General features: G+C 39.8%; 1 protein-coding gene across 1 annotated transcript in view; it reads left to right on the top strand.

Annotated features, from left to right (window-relative positions):
* Positions 1–14,561, top strand: part of CCDC169 (coiled-coil domain containing 169) — a 43,787-nt gene that overhangs the window by 25,979 nt on the left and 3,247 nt on the right. Inside the window, 5 exon segments of the mRNA XM_067016897.1 lie at positions 7,107–7,174; positions 7,176–7,203; positions 7,425–7,478; positions 13,959–13,987; positions 14,313–14,360. Coding sequence (XP_066872998.1) covers positions 7,107–7,174; positions 7,176–7,203; positions 7,425–7,478; positions 13,959–13,987; positions 14,313–14,360 — 227 coding nt within the window.

Genomic DNA, 14,561 nt, shown 5'->3' with positions numbered 1-14,561 from the left:
GTTAGAGCACAGGAGATCCTGCTCCTAAAGCCAACAAGACTGCCTGGTGGGGGAGGCACAAGGGAGGGAAGATATTTAGTCTCACCTCAAATGTTCTCTGCAGGACTCTTGGTCAATTTGTAGAAAATCAATTGCTAGAAAGCCAATTTGCCGAAATTCAAATCCTTACTACGTCCTTATAAATATAATCTTAAGGCATTTAAAGAAAGGTTCAATTAGCTAAAAACTAAGTCTTTCGAATCAATATGAGGTATTATATTATAGGCATCACCAGATTCGTATTGTCCCCAAAGATCAGAATGGTTAATTTGGAGACAGGTGTAGCCTCAAATCAGAGAAAAGTTACAGATTTTATATATAAATCTAATAACAATGTTGTCCACCAGGCGGCGCTTGTCATTTAAGCACGCAGAACGCCGTGCTCATTCATTGTTGCAATTGCTTTCACTAAGAGGTACAGCATATCTAGGAGTTGTGATTAATTGTATTCTCAGGTTTTTCTCTTGTAAGCATTCAATAGAGTGATTTTTTTCAACTTGTAGTTTTTATGTGTTCCTCAGTATAGAAATTGTAATTGTTTTTTTTTTAAAAATAAGTGGCTAATAGAGCTTCTTTTCCACTTGGTATAGATGAAAGGGACTTTAAAAAAAATCTAAGTATATTTGATTTCAGGTATGTGAATAGTATCCTGAAATTCCTTATTCTTTCCCTGTTGTTTCAATCTCCTGTTGGAAGGTGACTTTTTACAAGCAAATTAAGACATGAATATAGGTGAAGTATGATACTTTTTGGAATGCTAAGATCTGTTTAGTTTCAAAAACAAAACAGAACAGCTTTTCCATGATAGTAGAAGAATTAATTTTGTGTGTGCATGATTTGGGGTAGGGTGGGTAGTTTCTAGTGGTGTCTTCAATTTAGCTGTAGCTTTAGGATGTCTTTTTAGGCTGCAGTTTTCTAGTACATGATGACTGATTATATAATCAGATAAAACCAGCTCCTTGGGAAGACCAAGAACTTTAAGTGGGTCTTCTAATGAACTGGAAGTGATGGGATAAGAGACTATGTGCCTATGATAAAAGCGTTTTTAAATACTAGTTTATTTTGAAGTAAGTAAAATAAAGAATCAAAATCTAGAATGAACCTTAAGGTTATTATAGTATGATTTTATAATTTTTAAAGGATTTCTGATGTGTATAATAATTTCATAATTGGGATCACAAATGTATTGCTTTTAATGGTCCAAGGTACTTAATGACTAATGTCATTTTGTAAAATCCAAAATGTGTTCTCATTTTCTCTCTAGGCAATTTTAAAAATTATTTACTTACATAACACTTTATTTTTTAGAGCAGTTTTAGGTTCACAACAAAATTGGGAGGAAGGTACGGAGATTTCCCATATACCCTCTACCCCACACATGCATGGCCGTTCCCCTTATCAACATCACTCATCAGAATGAACCTAAATTGACCCATCATAATCATCCGAAGTCCATAGTTTACCCTAGGGTTTACTTTTGGTGTTGTACATTCTATGCATTTGGACAAATGTATTAACAAGTTTTGGAAGACCCTCGGTTGGAGGGATAGTCATTGACTTAGAGTTGAGGAAGCAACAGCAAAGTGCCTGCCGAGAGGAATATCAGTGAAATTAGAGCAGTCACTCTTCAGACCCACTTATTGCCTTAGAACTTGGCAGCACCAGGTGCTGAAGAAGGTGGAGGTGAGGAAGGAGCTGGAAACTGAGAGATTAATTGAACATATATACGTACATGGAGCAGTTAGTTACTGGGACCCCTCTGCCACCCCATGTAGCCAGGATACTCTCCTTCAGCCAGTTGTCTATTTTCTGGAAAAAAAATTAAGCTGCAGTAGCTTTGGACTTTGGGCCTTCAGGTACAGATGAGGATGAGAGTGAGATACAGTTCTAAAATGATGGAATTAAATGAAAATATGTGATCTGGATAATGGAGCTCTCAGCTCTCCCCACCTTGCCCTACTCCCAGAAACCCAGCAGCTAGGATTAACCCTCAAAGAGTAGGAGATTGGAGGATTCTTCATTTGAAAAACTGAAATGCCCTTAAGAAAAGCAGTCAGTCTGTCCACCCAGAGAATGCACCTCACAGACTGCCCAGGACAGGAAGGTTAACTGACTGAGGACCCTTGGTGTTGGGCTCGAAATCCATCACTGCTTTTCAGCAAGACCACACCTCCCACAGGCTGTTCCAGGCCCATGATCAGGTGCAGTGGGGATACCAAGGTAGACCTATTGCTAGGAAACATAGGACCCCACTGTCAGTGACTTTGGCTTAAGGATTCCCTGCTGGCTTTGCCAGACTTTCCTTAGGCTGCATGCCAGCCTGGGATGCTTCCACTTCCAGTACCTTCTCTCCCCCTCCCCTTCACCGGGGGTCAGACTTGCATTACACTTGACTACTTTCCCAGCCCTCTCCTGTTCCTTTCCTGTTTCCTTTCACACAGACATTTCGAATAATAGAATCTTTTCACATTTAACCCCATCTTGGTATCTGCTTCTCAGAAGACCACATCTACAATTAGAGGTACTGGGAGTGATATGAGAAAACAGGAGGTTAGATGGGATTTGGCACTGGCTCACTATGTAGCAGGCAGTAGGGGCTGTCCTGATTAGTAGATGTGGCACCAGTAGATCCTGGCTCAGTGTGGCCGTTCAGTTGCTAAAGATTTCACTGACGGTGACCTTGGAAAATGTTCTCATGGAGGGAAATACTGTGGAAGAAGCCATGATGCAGGCATTTGGGAAATATGGGATTATTGCCAAATTGTATTGTCATCCTTCATAAGGATAATGAGAGGCTAAGAATAGTTAGCAAGCACTTAATATCTAAGAGTGAAAAGCAGAGAGCCTTGGTGGTAGCCTCGAAAGAGGCCGTCTATACCAGTAGTGAAAGGGCAGCCACAATAGAACAGCGAGGCTGAAGACCCGATTGTGAGGGTTGCAGAGCTCCAGAGGCATTTGAATGCCCAGTCCAAGCAGGCCTGTTATGTGAAGAGCAGGGCCCTGATGGGGATAACCAGGGATCCCCAAACTGTGACAGGACAGCTGGATGGATGCTCGTGATGATGTCAACTCTACAACTCCACCTGGACCCTCTGGATGGGCAGAGGTGGCCCACCTCTAGCTCTAGTAAGGGCTAGAGCACTCACTGTCCTGGAAGCTGCTCGACAGGCCTCTCTCCAGCAAGGCAACCACTTCCCGCCCGCCCCCCCCCCCCCCACCGCCCCGCGCCTCAGAAGCTTCCCCACCTGCAATCCTGGCTGCCAAGCCAATTCATGATGGTGCTGTTCAACAGCTATAATTTTAAAAAATTAAGAATGGAGGAGCAGGGCTTTCCTGGTGGCACAGTGGTTGAGAGCCCGCCTGCCGATGCAGGGGACATAGGTTCGTGACCCGGTCTGGGAAGATCCCACGTGCCGCGGAGCGGCTGGGCCCGTGAGCCATGGCCGCTGAGCCTGCGCGTCCGGAGCCTGCGCTCCACAACGGGAGAGGCCACAGCAGTGAGAGGCCCGCGGACCGCAAAAAAAAAAAAAAAAAAAAAAGAATGGAGGAGCAGAGGCTGAGGACAGTTAACCCAATAGAAAACATAGTTCTTTGCTCATTTCCCAGACCTAAACCAATTTTCAGATCCAGAAATCATTGACCAAAGAAGTGGCTGGGTTCCTGAAAGGAAGGACCCCACAACATCAGTCCAAGTACATATCATGACAGTGTCTCCACTCTTCCCCTGAAGAGACCTCTGACCGCCTTTACAGGTGACTGTACACTGTGGGAAAGGAAATAACCAGACATTTCGAGGTCTGAGTTGACATTGATCTCCAGAATGGCAATCTGTGCTTGAAGTCCAAATCACACTAGGCCCAATGTGCCCACGGACTGCCCTACTCCCACAGTGATAATTTTTCCAGTCCCTGAGTAATTGCAGTAGATATACTTGGCAGTTGAAGTTAACCCCCCATTGGGCCCTCATCTCTGAAGTAAAAGCTATCATGGTGCAGAAAACCTAATGGAAATGTGAGAAATTGTGCCTTCCCCACCCAGGGCCAAAATTGTAAAACAAGAACAATTTGTTATCCCAAGGAAGAGGGCCTAACATAGCTCTGTAAAAACTAGGTGTATCTTAGAGAAAGACTGTAGGCTACTGCAGACGTAACCAATTAGTAGCGCCAACTGTTTTGCCAGATGTGGTATCACTGCTAGAGCAGACTAACAAGTCTTCAATATAAGGGTATGCAGCCACTGATTTGGAGAATGCATTCTTTCCATTCCAATTAGAAAAGAGGATCAAGAAGTTTGTGACTTCTGGTTTCAGCTCCAATATGTATAGTGCCTGGGAGTCATCAATCTTGTCATAACAACAAATAAAGGTGGATAACCTGAAAATCAATGACTCTTCTTGACTCCTTAGAAATCTGAATTTGCAGGAAAAATTCGCACCCCAAAATCTGTATGAATAGACAAATCCAGACAGTCACCGAGATCTGCCTAACCTGGAACAGAAGCTGCTGCAAACACAAACTGGTAGGAACACTTATATGGTAAATGTGATGAATTACTGGAGGAAGAATAGGCAAATCCATTATTAAAGTTGGAGACGTAACACCCCCTGTCAGCAACTGATAGATCAAGAAGGCAGAAAAATTAATGAAGATATAGCTGAACTGAACATCACAATCAACTCAATCTATTGACAGTTATAGAATATTCCATCCAACAACAGCAGAATACAGATTCTTCTCAAGCTTACGTGTAACATTCACCAATGTAAGCCACATTGGTGGTTTATTAGGCACCCTGTTAGAGACTCTGAGCTTCATGCGGATAGGGCCTGGGTTTGTAATTTTCACTGTGGTATCCCTACCACAATGCCTGACACATAGGAGGTGCTTGATGAATATTTTGTAATAAATAAATGAACTGTAAAATTAGGAGACAAGACAAGGAATCCAGTCTGCATGGGAATAGCAGCAAGCTATATCCTAACACAGAGAAAGCATATTAAAAATGCTTAAACATCAAAGGTTAAAACTGCAAATCCGCACCAAGTAACAGAAATCATCCTTTTGTCATAGAAATTGCCACTCGATTAATATTCCTGAACCCCTGCTTTCATCGTGTCATTTCTTTCATAACTTTCAATAGCTCCCAGTGTGTAGACTCCTGAAACTAGCATACACCAAGCCTTCGCTAACCAAGGCCTTCCCTAGTTATCTTACCTTGCCTCTTATTTATTGCTCAAATACTTTGCTTCAGCTCTTGAATTTATGACTTTCCTATCTACATTTCTTGTATGAGCTTCTAGAGTTTTGGACCATATCTCATTAATATAAAAATAATTTTGTTCCAGTTGTTTATTTGTAAATTAATTCCTTTTAGAATTTGGAGTGCATTTTCCCATTGACTCAATATTTAAAATGATTAGATCCTATTTTACATCTCTAAAAATGTATTTAACAAATGATGTAAGTGAAGCATATTACTATGGAAGGCTAAGCTTGCAATCCTTGGAAAAAGGGTCTATGCAGCAAAATTTTGAACTCTATCCATCACTCCCTGATTGTCCCTTCAAAAACTGTCATCCTTGAGCATTGGTTTATTTCATAAGGGTTTGATTTTCTATAGCGAATTCAGTCGGTTTATCCTTTTGTATTTACAGGGCTTTCATTGATTTTCTTCGGGAGCAAGTTTGTATTTGGGGGAGGGGGATTGAAAACCGTTCAGGACGCCAGTGCATAATTTTTGAAGACAAATAATGCCTGCCTGAGAACTATCACTGATCATGTTTTAACAAGGATGTTAAGCAAATATGCATAGTGGAGAATTGTCACTTCCAAAGGATTTGTTTTATCACTGCTGTTATTTTTAGAGACTAGAAATTGCCCTGTTTCAGCTGACCTAATTATTCCTATTAATACAATTTTTACACTTCTAATAGTTATTAACAAGTATCTAAGAGAGAATAAGCAAATTTTTTCGAGAATGAGCTGTGTTTCAGGAGAAGGGTGTGCCTTCTAAAATCGCTTGCAGCAGTCGGGCTTCCCTGGTGGCGCAGTGGTTGAGAGTCTGCCTGCCGATGCAGGGGACACGGGTTCCTGCCCCGGTCCGGGAAGATCCCACATGCCACGGAGCGGCTAGGCCCGTGAGCCATAGCCGCTGAGCCTGCGTGTCCGGAGCCTGTGCTCGGCAACGGGAGAGGCCACAACAGTGAGAAGCCCGCGTATCGCTAAAAAAAAAAAAAAAAATCGCTTGCAGTTTGCTCTGTGGAGGTTTAAATCGGCAGCTTCCATTTTTATTTGAATGTTTCCTTTAATAAATTCGGTGACCTAGATCATGACCAACAAGAGTTGTGTAGAATTTGACTTGGCGATTTTAAAATTTAACATGTAAGACTATGGGAAATAATTGGACTTACTGGAAAAGATCAGTTATTAGTTTAGGAATTAAAATTTTAAACCAAATCAGTGTAGTGCATTATTGCTCTGGCAATTGGCTAACCTTCTTCTCTACTCGGCTTCAGCTATTTGTGATGAGGGCTATTTGTGGTGAATTGATGTCTTAGATTCCAGAACTGTCCTACTCTACAATGTCTTCACAATTCCCCTCATTATCAACCTTATCGCCTGTTCTAACACTCTGCTTTTGTTACCCTGGTAACAATCTTATGAATACACATACAATAATTGTTAGTGTGTGTTGTCTTTGGAGTCAGATTACCTGGATTCTAATTCCAGCTCTACCGTTTATTAGCTCTGTGCCTTTGGGCAAGTTATTTAACCTCTAGCAGTTTTCTCAACAATAAAATGGAAATAAATATATTAGCCATCTCTGTGGCTATAATAAGAATTAAATGAAATAATCTATGGAAAGCACTTAGCACATGGCATATTGCTAGGGTTCAATGAATATTGTAATTATTACTATTACTATTACTGAAAAGGTACATATTAAAGACTTCTGAAATCTCAGACTGATACAGAGTAGAGGGAATTTGCCAATGAAGAAATTGGTGGTCATATTTATTGTTATTTAGCATGTGAGCACATGTAAAAATTTACTGTTTATACTTTCAGGAAGCCTTACATACATTGCTTAAACAACTAGAGAAAGAAAAAAGGAGTCTTGAAAATCTAGTGAAAGACTGCACTGAGACTGGAACAAGAGTCAAAGGTTTGTTTTCATTCTATACTAAGACGTCCCTTTGGAACTGCCATGATTTTTAGTATGTTATCTACAAACCTACTATATAATTCTCACAATATACTTACAAAACTATTTTGTACACTACTTTAAAAAAGCATAGCAACATAAACTTAACTTAGCAGCAGTCTCGCTAGTATTGTAAATCTTCTCTGATGCTGGATTCTTTAGCTTCTGTATCTTTCGCCTAGGGTTACCACAAGACCAGCCGTGAGCGCTGTACACACCTTGCCGAAAGGTCTCAGGTAACTTTTGTGTTTTTTACTTCCAAGTTCTAAGAGTTTCCTCTTACTGTAAATTATGTTTTTCACTTTTCTAGGTTTTTGATTGGTTTGGCTTGGTAGGGAAACAGCTGTTGGAAGTATGGGAAACAAAGGTACCAAGTTTCTGTATATGGAGGGTGAAAAGGAAAATATATAACTTTTATAAATAGGTAAAAATGAGATATAAGTTTCCCATATTAAGAGTGTATGTTGCATATTTGCTGCCTTAGTTGTTCTTTTAGTTTGATTTGTAATTGCTAGAATTCAAACAAATAAGTGGTTATCCCTCTGCTGTCATGAAACTTAAGGCATTTTACCTCATAGTTATGCATGGTGAAGTCTAAGATAGACACAGCAATGCTATTGCTAGAAAGTGTGTACTTATAAATGACAGGACAGGAAAGTGATCAGTGAATTATGAAAGACATTGCACATATTTTCCAGTTTTTCATTTGCTTTTTCATTTTATTTATGATGTTGTTGGTATATAGAGTTTGTTTTGATGTTGTCAGACCTATCATTAATTTATGGCTTCTTATGTCATAGTTTAAAAGACTGTCTTCACCTCAGTGTTTCATAACATTCATCACATCTCTTTACTACTTATATGGCTTAATATTTGACATTTAAATATTTAATGTTTATTAACTTTATTTTGGTGTATGTTTTAAGTTTAGGATATGAATTCAATTTTCAATGTGCATTATCCAAATGGAAGTGTCCAAAGAGCAATTGGATATATGAATCTTAGAAAAAAAAAAAAAGAAAAGATCAGGATTGAAGATATGGATTTCGAACTTATTAGCACAGAGATGGTAAATGATACCATGTGAATGAATGAAATGCATCAGGGAGAATACACAGGGTGAAAAGAAGAGATAGTCTAAGATATAGCTCTGAAGAGTTTCAACAGCGATAGTCAAGGGAAGAAGAGCCAGAAAGAGGGCTGGAGTCGTCAGGACATAGCTATGTGAGGCAAGGAGGTAGAGGACCTTGAGGGCTGGTTTTGCCATAAAGGTAATTGGCTAATCACTGATCTGGAGTCTCCAGAGGTTCAATGAAAGGACTGAGAAGAAGGGAGTTAGCACTGGGGATTGGAGCCAACAAAGGGATGCATAGAACAACTTGAGAATGAGAGTCAGGGCAATAGGGGATAAAGGGAGGCTTGGACTTCTAGTGCCTTTGAAGGTAAGCAGGAAATTGAGACAAAATAGCATCACTCACAGTAGTCTCTTATCCATAAAATGGACAATCACTTCAAACTTTATGGTTCTGGATGCTTGGCTGGAAGCCCTACAGCACTGGCACTCACATTCCTTTCCTCAGACCATGTTCTCTACTTGGAGTACGTTGTTTCTCTTACTCTCCAGTTCTGCCTCCTTCAAGGTGTAGCAAAATGCCACCTCCCTTATGAGGCCGTGATATGATGAAAGACCACAGACTCTGGAGTCACTGCAAATTTGAATTTGAATATCAGATTTGTACCTAAATGTGGTTCAATCTTTTGGGGCCTCAATTTCTTTCTTCCTCTGTAGAAGGGAAGCAATGGTACTGTAGTTATCTTGCAGGGGATTTGTGAGGGTTTAGAGATATAATGTAAGTAAAGTGCTGAGTGAAATGCTTGGCACATATTTGGTTCTAAATTCCAATAAATGGTGAGTATTATTTTCCTGTGTTTCTTTCTTGATCTCCCTAGCCCCTCTCTCTGTGACAGGGGCATCAGAATTTCTACTTGCCTTAGCCATCCTCCTTTAGCTTTGTTTATCTGAAAAAATCATTTGGGTGGAATAGTTCCTAGTTTGATTATACAGGATCACTGAACATACAATCAAAGCCTATTTTAACAGCTTCCCAGGAAGATGTTAATCCTGTTTCCCTGTATAAATGTTAATAAGGATTTTCACTCTAGAGTGAATTGTTAACCTTTATAGTCAAAATGGTTCTGACCATGTGGATACTATGGTGACTGGAAAGGTCAATGAATGATTTGCAGTTCTTCCCATGCTGAATACATAAATAATTGATTCTTTAGTAGATAACTAGAGCTTTTTGCTGAGTCTGCTGTTTATATTTCTGCTGGCTTCACTGTTTTGACTGAAACTGAGTTTCCACATCTCAAGATTCTTCTAAGTTACACCACGTATAAGACACGGCTTTTTAAGAATATACAAGCAATATAGCCAATATTTTATAATAACTATAAATGGAGTATAACCTTTAAAAATTGTCAATCTCTGTATTATATGCCTGTAACTTACAGAATATTGTACATCAATTATAGTTCAGTTTTTAAAAATGAAAGATTAAAAAAAGGATATACAGGCGTACCTCAGAGATATTGCAGGTTTGATTCCAGACCACCACTATAAAACAAATATTACAGTAAAGCAAGTCACGGGAATTTTTTGGTTTCCAGTGCATATTAAATTTATGTTTATACTGTAGTGCAAGAGCATTATGTCTAAAAAACAATATCCATACCTTAATTTTTTTTTTTTTTAATTTATTTATTAATTAATTTATTTATTTTTTTTGCGGTATGCGGGCCTCTCACTGCTGTGGACTCTCCCATTGCGGAGCACAGGCTGCGGATGCGCAGGCTCAGCGGCCATGGCTCACGGGCCCAGCCGCTCTGTGGCACGTGGGATCCTCCCGGACCAGGGCACGAACCCGTGTCCCCTGCATCGGCAGGCAGACTCCCAACCACTGCGCCACCAGGGAAGCCCTCCATACCTTAATTTTAAAATACTTTATTGCTAAAAAAATGCTAACCATCATCTAAGCCTCCAGCAGGTCAGAATCTTTTTGCTGGTGGAGGGTCTTGCCTTGATGTTGATGGCTGCTGACCGATCAGGGTGGTGGGTGCTGTGACAGTTTCTTGAAATAAAACCACAGTGAAGTTTGCCACAGGGATTGACGCTGCCTTTCACGAACGATTTCTCTGTGGAATGCAACTGTGTTTGATAGCATTCTACCCACAGTAGAACCTCTTTCAAAATCGGACTCAATCCTCTCAGTCCCTGACACTGTTATCAACTAAATCTATGTACTATTCTAAATCTTTTGTTGTCATTTCAGCAGTCTTCCCAGCGTCTTCACCAGGAGTAGATGCTATCTCAAGAAACCACTTTCTTTGCTCATCCACATGAATCAACTCATCTGTGAAAGTTTTAACATGAGATTGCAGCAATTCAGTCACATGTTCAGGCTCCACTTCTAATTCTAGTTCTCTCATTACTTCCATCAGATGGAAGTTACTTCCTTTACTGAAGTCTTGAACCTGTCAAAGTCATGCATGAGGGGCTTCCCTGGTGGCGCAGTGGTTGAGAGTCCGCCTGCCGATGCAGGGGACACGGGTTCGTGCCCCGATCCAGGAAGATCCCACATGCCGCGGAGCGGCTGGGCCCGTGAGCCATGGCCGCTGAGCCTGCGTGTCCGGAGCCTGTGCTCCGCGATGTGAGAGGCCACAACAGTGGTGAGAGGCCCGCGTACCACAAAAAAAAAAAAAAAAAAAAAAAAAAGTCATGCATGAGGATTGGAATTAGCTTCTTCCAAACTCCTCTTAACATTGATATTTTGACCTCTTCCCATGAATCATTCTTAATGGTATCTAAATGGTGAATCCTTTCCGGAAGGTTTTCCATTTACTTTACCGGAATCCACGAAAGGAATCACTACCTATGGCAGCCCATAGCCTTATGAAATGCATTTATTAAGTAGCAAGAGTTGAAAGTCAAAATAACTCCTTGATCCATGGGCTGCAGAATGGAGGTTGTGTTAGTAGACATGAAAACCAATCGCTGTCTATCTCCATCGGAGCTCTTGGGTGACCAGGTGCATTGTCAGTGAGCAGTAATATTTTGAAAGGAATCTTTTCTAAGATTATATAATAATAATAATGAAAAAGTTTGAAACATTTTTCAAGAATTGCCAAAATGTGACACAGAGACATGAAGTGAGCACGTGCTATTGGAAAAATGGTGCAGATAGACTTGCTCAGTGCTGGGTGGCCACAAAACCTCAAATTTGTAGAAATATTTCTACAGATTTATTTGTGAAGTGCGATAAAGCAAGGTGCAGTAAAGCGAGGTATGCCTGTACAGTGCACTGTATACTTCACAGTCAGGCAGAAAGACTGACTAGAGTTTGTTGAGGCACACAATAAACTTAACTTCTATTCCCACAAACAGAGAATTCTAGCAATGCATCTGAGAGTTGTTGAATATAATGCTTTGGTTTCCAGATAAGGCACCTGAGGCAGCTCTGTTTGATTGTAAGGCAATTCTAATTTTTAGGCTTGTTAAAGCATCAACTCCTTATTTTTCTTCCTTGAAACTTCTGCTCCTTCTTTTCTTTGAAACTTCCTTAAAACTCATTGCTTTTAGTTCCATCCTCTGAAGAGGAAGTCTACACTCTTTCTATAAGACAGCTTTTCAAAGATTTGAAAACAGGTCTCTGTCTTCTCATAGCTTTTTTTACCCCCTAAGCTAAAATATTAAGTTACATTAGCCATTCCTCATGACACATGTTCTAGACTATCCAGCTATTTCGTTGCCTTTTTGGACAACTCTATCTTGTTATTGTTCATTTGAAAATAGAGCTCCCAGGTTTAAATGTAGACTTGATATAATCTCAACAGCATAGCTGTTCGTCTTGTCCTCACCATACTCATTTTTCTTCTCTGCTCTCTGAGCAATCATTCTGAAATACAGGTTAAGTGTTGTTCCTGGTATAAAACTTCAGTGACTTTGCATTGTCCAAAGGATCTCAGCAAAGCTGCTCAGTGTGTTTTACAAGGTCCTGTCTGACACACAGCGCCTGCTTCTCCAGCTATGTCCTTACTTACGCCCTGTACTGCAGCCAGACCAATGATATATGTGATTCCTGCGTCTATCATCTGCTTTATACCTTGACGCCTGTGCTGTTCCCTCTGTCTGGAATGTCCTTTCCCTAGTTCTTAATTGGCTACTATTCCATGTGGATCCCCCTAAAGCCAGAATTAGTTGCATCTGTTGTATGCTTACAAGGCACTTATGCAAACCTCTGCTAAGGCAGCAAATTGTGCAATCTATTTATTTTGCTGTTTCCCCAATAGGATGTAAGAACCACAATTTGTCCTTGTACCCCAGTGCCTAATGTAGTGGTGGCACATAGAAGATGCTCAATAACATCTGCTGAGTGAATAAATGAACGAATTCCATCTTCTGGTCCAAAGCTGTCACTTTTAGAAAATTAGTTAACATTTTGCTTCACAAAGCAAAGAGTTCATCAGGTGTGAAATCCAACTGTCTTCCCTTTTGCCTTCAAATGTATTCACATCTTTATCCATCTTTCCTGTTCCTCCTTCTGCCTTAAAGAAAAAGGATCCCTGACTTCTTTCCAAGTCTATCTGCTGCCTCTAGGACTCATTTCGTTACTATTTTCTCATATTTTCAATCTCTCTTCCACTGACTGTGGCGTGTCCTTTGTCTGCAGCTTGCTCATCTCTTCCACCAAAATACAACAAAAACAAACTTCTATTTTGCCCTATCCTCATAAAACTACTAACTTAGCTTTCTTTTTCTCAGCTAAACTTCATAAAAGAGTGGATACACTCACTGCCTTTGCTATTCACTCCTTGACCTCTTTCAGCTGCCTTCTGCCCCCACCACTGGGTTCTAACATAGTTTATCTCTCAATAGCCAAATACAATACAGTGACTCCTTTTCAAGCCTCCTGGTAGCAGACGTGTCTGGGGCATTTCATACTGCTAAATGTGCTCACTTTTTAAAACTGTCACCCACACCCCTTGACTTCCATGCCAGTATATTTTCCTGGGTTTTCCTGTTGTTTAAATGATGTCCCTATCTTTAGTGATTCTCCTATCCTTTAAAAGTTGCTTTTCCAAGTGTATATCACCAACTCTCTTACCTCTCTGTGTGCTCTTAACAAACAATCTCATTTACTCATGGCTTCAATTACCATCTCTAAGGTCACCAGCCTCAATTTTTCTTGAATTGCAGATCATATTTACACCACCCACAAGGTGAGTCCACTTTTGTATCCAGGAGGAATTTAAAAATAGACAATAAATGAAAATCCGATCTTGTCTTTCTATTTCAAGATACCTACAGCTCCTATTGTCTTATCAACCCTAACGGCAGAGTACATATATTATTTATATTTAGTGTCTGTAAAAACTTTTAATGGTCTTTACTAAATGGATGATATGATTTTCATAATTTACCCTATATTTATTTTAAAAATTGCATGGACTATGAGGTTGAGATAGAGGGGTTTCCAGAATCTTTAGAAGCCTGATAATACTGGAGAAGGTTAGACTTTCCCATTATTCTTCAGCTTCTCTTAGTCATGCTACAAAAGGACCTGGCTAGGAAAGAGTTAATTAGGAGTTGATGGTCCTCTTATCTCTGAAAGCAATCATGAACTAAGAGGATAAATGCTCAACTATCTGTATTTCAGGTCTCTGGCTTGTACCAAGATTCTAAAAGGCAACAGATGAGATGCAAGAGGGAGGAGATATGGGGATAGATGTATACGTATAGCTGATTCACTTTGTTATACAGCAGAAACTAACACACCATTGTAAAGCAATTATACTCCAATAAAGATGTTAAAAAAAAAAATAAGGCGTTCCTGGGGTATTGATAATATACTACTTCTTAATCTGGATGCTACTTAGGTGGAAGTGTTGAGTTTATGAAAATTTAACAAGCTGTACATTTATTATATGTGTACTTTTGTGTTTGTAGACTATACTTCAACTACAGTTTTTTAATCCCTTTAAAAACATAAATAAATAAAAATAAATAAAAGGCAACAGATGGATCAACTGCCTAGAATGAAAGAGAATCTAGTGAAAACTTAAGTCTAACTATATCTTTCCTTTCTAATTAATTATATTCACATGTGAATGGTTCTCACAAAACAGTTGTCCATTGTATTTTGGAAGTTGAACGTCCAGATATTATAGCAACAATGTAAAATAGCAGATGATAAGAGAACTTAAAGAAGTTTGTTCTCTCCATTCACTATTTATATATGTTTTGTAGGTTCCAGGAATGC

Source organism: Kogia breviceps, chromosome 16 (genome assembly GCF_026419965.1).
Source record: "Kogia breviceps isolate mKogBre1 chromosome 16, mKogBre1 haplotype 1, whole genome shotgun sequence".
Lineage (NCBI taxonomy): Eukaryota > Metazoa > Chordata > Mammalia > Artiodactyla > Physeteridae > Kogia > Kogia breviceps.
This window is presented reverse-complemented; position numbering and strand designations above follow the sequence as displayed.